The 8,749-nt window shown below is 35.8% G+C and overlaps 1 protein-coding gene, 1 long non-coding RNA gene and 1 other non-coding gene across 3 annotated transcripts; 2 read left to right on the top strand and 1 right to left on the bottom strand.

The window, feature by feature from the left end:
- Window positions 1-616: 616 nt before the first annotated feature.
- LOC139861912 (cellulose synthase A catalytic subunit 7 [UDP-forming]) lies at window positions 617-6,001 on the top strand. Its single transcript, XM_071850740.1, has 13 exons — window positions 617-730; window positions 1,074-1,269; window positions 1,349-1,545; window positions 1,935-2,028; window positions 2,136-2,256; window positions 2,341-2,607; window positions 2,702-3,047; window positions 3,125-3,388; window positions 3,635-3,847; window positions 3,931-4,144; window positions 4,226-4,422; window positions 4,539-4,892; window positions 5,311-6,001. The coding sequence occupies exons 1-13, from the start codon at window positions 656-658 to the stop codon at window positions 5,890-5,892; spliced, it is 3,120 nt and encodes a 1,039-aa protein (XP_071706841.1). The 5' UTR covers window positions 617-655; the 3' UTR covers window positions 5,893-6,001.
- Window positions 6,002-6,087: 86 nt separating this feature from the next.
- LOC139862778 (uncharacterized) lies at window positions 6,088-7,767 on the bottom strand. The gene is made up of 3 exons (XR_011764394.1): window positions 7,513-7,767; window positions 6,314-6,421; window positions 6,088-6,218 (listed from the first exon to the last, which is right to left on the bottom strand). It is a non-coding gene; the product is annotated as an uncharacterized lncRNA (long non-coding RNA).
- Window positions 7,768-8,307: 540 nt separating this feature from the next.
- LOC139887456 (small nucleolar RNA snoR103) lies at window positions 8,308-8,412 on the top strand. The gene has a single exon (XR_011773288.1). It is a non-coding gene; the product is annotated as a small nucleolar RNA snoR103 (small nucleolar RNA).
- The last annotated feature ends 337 nt before the right edge of the window (window positions 8,413-8,749 follow it).

Raw genomic sequence — 8,749 nt, 5'->3', positions numbered from 1 at the left:
CATACATATCACTAAATATACTCGTTCTCTCCAAGTAGCTTGAACAGAATAGTACCTTATCCGTTTATATTTAAACCATCACAAGATTGTCTAGTGGTTGGCATACTGATATCTCAACAATAAGTTTCAAGTTCAAGGCCTCATTAGCTGCACATATTGGGTGACCAGGAAAAGAGTAAAAAACGTGAATAACTCAATTAAGCCACATATCTGAGTGAAAATAATCACACACACATAATGGATACATCATCCATTTACCTTTACATAACATAAGCTATGTGCTCTTGAGAATACGTATGCTTTCCCCTTAATAATTACATTAATATATAAAGCAATTAACACGTATCAATTACTCCGTGTATATGATAATAAAGTTGTAATTAATAAAGAATACAGTATTAAAAGGCAGTTGAAGAAAAATGAGAGAAACATAACTTAAGTTGAAGGCAATGGAGACAGTACAACCAACAAAAAATAACATACCATCTCACATACATTAGGTGCATGAGGGTCACATTAAATCTAAATAGAAAACTACCTTTCACCCCCACCACCTTATTTTTTTCCATTAAAAAGAACCCTTCACATTGCTACCTTTCACCACCCTAACTTTGCACCATCACCATCAAGCTAATTTTCTCTGTTTTTTTCAACCATGCAAGCTAGTGCCGGCCTAGTTGCCGGTTCTCATAACCGCAATGAGCTCGTCGTTATTCATGGCCATGAAGAGGTACAAACTTTTACTTGCTGTGTAAATTTGCATATGGTATTATGGCAGTGAGATTTGTAATCAAGCTTTCAGTATGCATTAATGCATATAGCCTATAGCCTATTTTCATATCATCCAAACATGTATGATGCGTAGTGTTCCTTGTAATTTGTGCCATATATTGAATTGAAAGTATATCGTAAAAATCGTGTAGAAGTAAACAAAAAAAAAACTAAGTGGCATTCGTTTATGTTGAGTCCCTAATAGTGAAACTGTCAAGTAAAATGAATGCCACATTTCTGAGTAAAAAGGTTTTATAAAGAATTAATTATAACATTTTGCTTTGCATCTGGTGTTTAAACAGCACAAGCCTTTAAAGGACATGACTGGTCAAGTTTGTGAAATATGTGGTGACGAAATAGGCCTCACAGTCGATGGAGATTTGTTCGTAGCATGTAACGAGTGTGGATTCCCTGTTTGCCGTCCATGTTACGAGTATGAAAGAAGAGAAGGCAGCCAGAACTGCCCTCAATGCAAAACCAGATACAAGCGTCTCAAAGGTAAATAAATGTGGCCTCAAAAATCAAAGTTTATTTTTTTTTTTTTGTGTGAGACTAATTAAATGAAAGAATTTATTAGGTAGCCCGAGGGTTGAGGGAGATGATGATGAGGAAGATGTAGATGATATCGAGCACGAGTTCAACATCAATGATGAACAAAACAAAAACAAGGACATTGCAGAAGCGTTGCTACATGGGAAGATGAGTTATGGACGAGGACCTGAAGATGACGAGAATTCTCAATATCCTCATGTTATTGCTGGTCGCTCTAGACATGTAAGCAGAAACACTTTTGTTCTATGATCGATTTGTTCCCAATGGTACCAAATCATGAATGAGGTGGCAATTTCGACCCATTTACATTTTTCGGATGTCTTTTATCCAATTGTGTAAAATAAAATAAAAAAATAGCTAAACAGAGAATGGGCCATTTGGGCTGAACATATTAAAGGAGTTGAAAGTAACTGAAAATATATGACTTATCCAAAAGGTTAAAGATATTGTAGTAAAGAATGGCTCGTTTTACTCAACACCCAACAAATCTCAACCGGTACTGAAGAATGACTAATGTTACCCGACCCGGCCATCTTGCCACCATGACCGATGTGTTAATCTTAGCCACCAAAGTTTTTAATTAAGAACGAGCGTAACTGTGATGGATGCAGGTGAGTGGTGAGTTTCCGATATCAAGCCAACCTCATGGAGAGCAGGTATCATCACTTCATAAGAGGGTGCATCCTTACGCATCACCTGATCATGGTATATTTTTATTTTTTATATAATGACATCATAATTATCGCTCTCCCTATCAGATTACGTATATATACGATCGTTGTGAACTAATGAATGAATAAATATATTTACAGGAAGTGGAAGATGGGATGAGAATAAAAATGGAGGGTGGAAAGAAAGAATGGATGACTGGAAAATGCAACAAGGGAATCATGCAGCTGAAATTGAAGATTATGTTGATCCTGATATGGCCATGTATGTATCTTCAAAAAAAATTCTAACTTTTTTTTTGGAACTCAGCTCAAGAAATAAAAATTAATTTTTTTTAATAATATACAGGTTAGATGAAGCAAGACAGCCACTTTCAAGAAAAGTACCAATTGCATCAAGCAAAATTAATCCTTATCGGATGGTGATTGTGGCTCGCCTTTTTATCTTGGCTATATTTCTTCGATATAGACTGCTGAACCCTGTGCATGATGCTTTCGGGTTATGGTTGACTTCTGTTATTTGTGAGATCTGGTTTGCTTTCTCATGGATCCTGGATCAGTTCCCCAAATGGTTCCCAATTGATCGCGAAACTTATCTTGATCGACTTTCTCTAAGGTACCGATGATAAGTTAGTTGTTCAAGTTGAAATGGGTCAAAAGAAAAGGTTCAAATGGGTTAAATAGGAAATCAATTTAATTTTGTAATGCAGGTATGAGAGGGAAGGTGAACCGAATATGTTGTGCCCCGTGGATATATTCGTTAGTACAGTGGATCCGTTGAAGGAACCTCCACTTGTTACAGCTAACACGGTTTTATCGATTCTGGCTATGGACTACCCGGTCGAAAAAATATCATGTTATATATCTGATGATGGTGCTTCTATGCTATCTTTTGAATCACTATCAGAAACTGCAGAATTCGCCCGAAAATGGGTCCCATTTTGTAAGAAGTTCAACATAGAGCCACGAGCACCAGAAATGTACTTCTCTGACAAAATCGATTTCCTCAAAGATAAAGTTCAACCCACATTTGTCAAAGAACGTCGAGCTATGAAGGTCTTTTAAAACTACTTCGTTATGTTATTAATTTCATAAATATAGTTCAAGTATCATGTTTTTTTCTTGAATTGCAGAGAGAATATGAAGAATTCAAGGTTCGGGTCAATGCACTTGTAGCGAAAGCTTTAAAAGCACCTGCAGAGGGTTGGATCATGCAAGACGGCACCCCATGGCCCGGTAATAACACAAAAGATCACCCGGGAATGATTCAAGTGTTTCTCGGTCAAAGTGGTGGAACCGACGTTGAAGGAAACGAGCTTCCTCGTCTTGTATATGTTTCTCGTGAAAAGAGACCTGGTTTTCAACATCACAAAAAAGCCGGTGCTATGAATGCCCTGGTAAATAAACACATAAACATTGCATTGTAAATAATATGTCATTAATTCATCATCTTGGGTGTTTTTTAAGATGTTCCTGTCTACGAAATCGATAAAACACATCTGTAGAGAAGATGTGGTCGATGTAAACATCAAAGACTGTTTGTTTTGTCTACAACATGATATAAGACAGAATAAGCTCTGCACAATGAAAAATAAATGACACCTTAAACTAATATCCAATTTTCAAAAAAATTGAATTTACAGGTCAGAGTATCGGGGGTTCTCACAAACGCTCCGTTTATGCTAAACTTGGATTGTGATCATTACCTAAACAACAGCAAAGCAGCAAGAGAGGCAATGTGTTTCTTAATGGACCCACAAATAGGACGAAAGGTCTGTTACGTTCAGTTTCCGCAAAGATTTGATGGCATAGATAGAAACGATAGATACGCCAACAGGAACACTGTCTTCTTTGATGTAAGCACCTGAAACAACCGAAAGCTTTTGTATATGTAATCCGAAATATAGTGGTTAACTTATAAGATTTTCGTATTTTACAGATTAACATGAAGGGTCTAGATGGTATTCAAGGTCCAGTATATGTGGGAACAGGATGTGTTTTTAGAAGACAGGCGTTATATGGGTACGAGCCACCAAAGGGTCCCAAGAGACCGAAAATGGTGAGCTGTGACTGCTGCCCTTGCTTTGGACGCCGTAAGAAGCTTCCAAAGTACGACAAACATGGAACTAAAGGAGATTTAGAAAATATCCAAGGTTATTGATGTTCTTACCCTTCAACTAATATCTAAATTCAACACCCAAATGTTAAAAATTGTATATGTCTCTGTTGATCAGAACTTGATGGTGATGATAAAATTCTGAAATCTCAAATGAACTTTGAAAAGAAGTTTGGACAATCAGCTATCTTTGTCACTTCAACTTTAATGGTCGATGGAGGCGTACCGCCATCTTCAAGCCCAGCGTCACTTCTTAAAGAAGCCATTCATGTTATCAGTTGTGGGTACGAAGACAAAACCGAATGGGGTTTGGAGGTAAAACCAGCATTTTTTCAAAAAAAAAAAAAAAAAGAAAAAAGAAAAAAGAAAAAGAAAAAAAAAAAACTTTTCGTACTCATATGCACTTCCTAAAATATTTTTACTGTATGCAGTTGGGATGGATTTACGGGTCGATCACAGAGGATATTCTAACAGGTTTCAAGATGCATTGCCGTGGTTGGAGGTCTATATATTGTATGCCAAAGAGACCTGCATTTAAAGGGTCAGCTCCTATTAATCTGTCAGATCGTCTTAACCAAGTTCTACGTTGGGCTCTTGGTTCAGTCGAGATCTTTTTTAGTCGACATAGTCCTCTGTTGTATGGTTACAATGGAGGTAATCTAAAATGGCTGGAAAGATTTGCTTACGTAAACACAACTGTCTATCCCTTCACTTCAATCCCACTTCTCGCTTACTGTACCCTCCCCGCCATTTGCTTACTCACCGGGAAGTTTATTATGCCTGAGGTATGAATACAAATATATACGTAGTACTCATATAATGGAAGGATCCAGCACTAAGCACCAACAAATATATACGTAATACTCATATAATGGAAGGATCCAGCACTAAGCACCATTTTTGAGATAAGCATCTGACACATATTTTCAGCCAGTTAACATTTAGTGGTTGAATGATAAAATTTAAAATGAATGTTAGCGTATAAAAATAGATGTTATTATGAATATGAATGTTAACTGGCTGAAAATATTATCAGTCAACCACTGACTGGCTAAAAATGTGTGGCTCAGAATTACTTATACGCTTATGCCAAAATGGTGCTTAACCATTGATCTCTCCCCGTAATATATACACACATCTTCCGTTATTTTATCAGATTGTTGTGACGAATAACATATTGTATCTTTTAAAATGATACAACAGATAAGCACTTTAGCAAGTCTGTTCTTCATTTCGCTTTTTCTCTCGATTTTCACAACTGGTATACTCGAGCTACGATGGAGTGGAGTCAGCATTGAAGAATGGTGGAGAAACGAGCAGTTTTGGGTCATCGGTGGTGTATCTGCTCATCTGTTTGCTGTTATACAAGGTCTGCTAAAGGTTCTTGCAGGTATCGATACCAACTTTACGGTTACATCGAAAGCATCAGACGATGAGGATTTCGGGGAACTATATGCGTTCAAATGGACAACGCTGCTTATTCCTCCAACAACGATTCTAATCATAAACATTGTTGGGGTTGTGGCTGGAATTTCGGATGCGATAAACAACGGTTATCAATCGTGGGGACCGTTGTTTGGGAAACTGTTCTTTGCGTTTTGGGTGATTGTTCATCTTTATCCTTTCCTTAAAGGTCTTATGGGAAAACAGAACAGGACACCGACTATTGTGGTTATTTGGTCGATTCTTCTTGCTTCTATCTTCTCGTTGCTTTGGGTACGAATTGACCCTTTCGTGTTGAAAACTAAAGGACCTGATGTCAAGCAATGTGGACTCAATTGCTGATATACTTTTTATGTTTCTGTTTCTGAAAGTGTTTTGAAATTGCAGATTGAAAAGTTTTGTTTATATGATGAAATTGTATTATTCAATATATTTTATCAATTAAAGACAGTTTATATTGAAAGCTTGAATATAACCACAGTATGTAAGTGGCTGCAATGAGTATTATCAACTGCATTTGAATAGCCGTCGAAAAAACAACTGCATAAATTAACAGAAAACTGTACACACTATATTAGCGACACACCATGTGTTGTCGACGTATTCTATTCAAAGTTCAAACCTTATTTCAACTGTACAGTATTTGTCCTAAGGCTGTATTCCTCTAACTGTACATAACCAAAACCGGAAAAAGAAAAATGAAGAAAATAACGGCTTCAGTAATAATTAACTAACGCATTAATGCAACAAATGTAATAACTACCTGCAGAGAAGATGCGGAGGCGATTTAAGATTCACATTGAATAAGAAGAGCTCTTTCTTGTACTAGTATGGTTGCAAGTTCAGAAACCAGCCGATTTGTTCCCTCAAACTGTAACAAGCAAGGAAGCATTAGTTACAAATAACAAAGATCAACAACCTTCAACATTATAACAGTTTTTACTTTTTACCTGTGGTAACTTCATAATCAGGATCATGAAGTTACACATCAACAATATACAATCATTGTTGATATGTAAATAAAGCCTCAAAGCATTATGTCATTATGTAACTTCATGATACCGGACTAACGGACCACCATTGGACAACCGGACTACCACCGGACAACCGAACCATTGCCGGACCACCAGTGGCGATTCCAGAATCGAAACTCAACGGGGTCTTAATCTTTTTCTAGTACTAATTATATTTGAATGTTATTTTAATGGTTATTTACCTTAAAAAAAAACTACAAATTTGAAATATATATGTGGTCCAGCTAGTTAAATTTAATGGTTTCCTATACAATTAGAGAGAAAGCTATAAATTTGAAAAATGTATGGGGTCCTGTAGTTCAATTTACTGGTGTCCTATACATTTTAAAGGATACTTTCTACACAAAATTTCCAAACAAGTGGTGTCCCGTGATCTCACGGGTCAAAGTGTAAACTCACCATTGTGGACCACCACCGAGCAACCGAACTACCACCCGACCACAACCAGATCACTGGACCAACATATTAATTACTAATTACGGAGTATAATTATCAGTTACTTATTAATTCATTAATTCCGCGAATTCGGGTATGTACACTATAACTTTATAAATTGATCTTTATAACCACATGTATTCACCGGTTAAAACTATCGCATATAATACGATAAAATAAATTAAATTTTTCTCCAAACATCACTCCAGCCTGTTATCACCACTACTGTGAGTTTTCCGGAACACCTTTTCTGACGACTCGACGGTTACTACGAAGGTTTTGATCAATACTACTGACGGTTAAGACAACTCGACTGATTTCATCACCTAGCTGTTGTTGATTCTAGCTTTGAAAAACTAGTCATTCAAATCTATTTTAAAATGAGAGAATCATGATATTGATACTTCCTCAAATCTGAGAAATAAAATTTAAAATGCGACAAAGCTACATTAGCATCTAGTCTAGTAGTACAATAAAATACATGGAGATTTACCTTGAAGTCTTCTGTATCTAAACTAAGTGGCTGAGAACTGAAAGATTCAAGAACTTGATATTTTGTTCGGCTCGATTTGTGGTTCAATTATGGAGTTTTAAAAATGTTCACCTCTTGATAGCCATGTGTAATTAGTTTAAGGGAGAAATTGAGAATGAATTGAATTGAATTGATTTTGTAAAGGGATTTAGATGAGAAAGTTTGATGATCCATTGATCTAATTTTGATTTATTTAGTTTTAGGGTTTGTAATAAAAATGGATTTGCAGGGGTGGTGATAATAGGAAAGAAAGAGGTGAAAAGGAGGAGGAAGAAGAAGACATCAAATGACAAAAATGCTCTCACGTGATAGGCACCTGACTATTTTTAACGAATTTTTTTAATAAAGATCATCAGCGCAAAGGACCAATAATGTAACTTGTGCAAATTACAGGGACTAACCAAATGGAGACCATCAGCGTAATTATTTATGTCCCTATTTATTTGTTGTAAAATTGCAACTCACGCTGGGATAGAAAAAGTAGGGCAAAAACATGTCGTCCAACGGCGGCGCTGGTCAGTTTTCACTCTAACTTAGTCGCTAAAGTATCATATCGACGTTTTAATCACATCTAATTGTAGCTGTTATATTTGATTTTCCCCTTTATGATTTGGCGTTTATCGGCTTCAATCTGTATTTATGAGTACACATATAGATCTGAATTGAAACGATAAATAATAACAATATTTTATATAATGTTCTGAATAGATAGATGGTTCTCTCTCTGTAAATTGGATGTCCTGATTCTTAGCAGGATGAATAAGTTTCCTTCTGCTGTAAAAATGGACGTAAATTGAATTGTAGGGAGAAAAGTGGGTACGCAATTAGAATATGGTGCCCATAAAAAACCTATAAATATTTTAATTTTATTCGTCAATTTAATCAATGATGACTGTTTATGTTTTCTGTTAGAAGCTTATTGGTGATGCACTATATTCTTACAAATATTTATTTATATACTACTCCATGAAAATGTCCTTTTATTAGACATTTAGACATTGGACTTATAATTAAATATATAAATTTAAATTATAAATGTTAAATATATATACAATAATAATAAAATGTATTATATCCTTCTCAATTAAATTAAAGATTACAAATTGAGGAGATCTGAGCTTCAATTTGGGTATGCAAGTTGTTTGTCTCCGATTATCCAATTTTATCCACAAATTATCATGGTGATTTGGCTCATTAT

The sequence above is a fragment of the Rutidosis leptorrhynchoides genome, chromosome 1 (genome assembly GCF_046630445.1).
Source record: "Rutidosis leptorrhynchoides isolate AG116_Rl617_1_P2 chromosome 1, CSIRO_AGI_Rlap_v1, whole genome shotgun sequence".
In the NCBI taxonomy this organism is placed as follows: Eukaryota; Viridiplantae; Streptophyta; class Magnoliopsida; order Asterales; family Asteraceae; genus Rutidosis; species Rutidosis leptorrhynchoides.
This window is presented reverse-complemented; position numbering and strand designations above follow the sequence as displayed.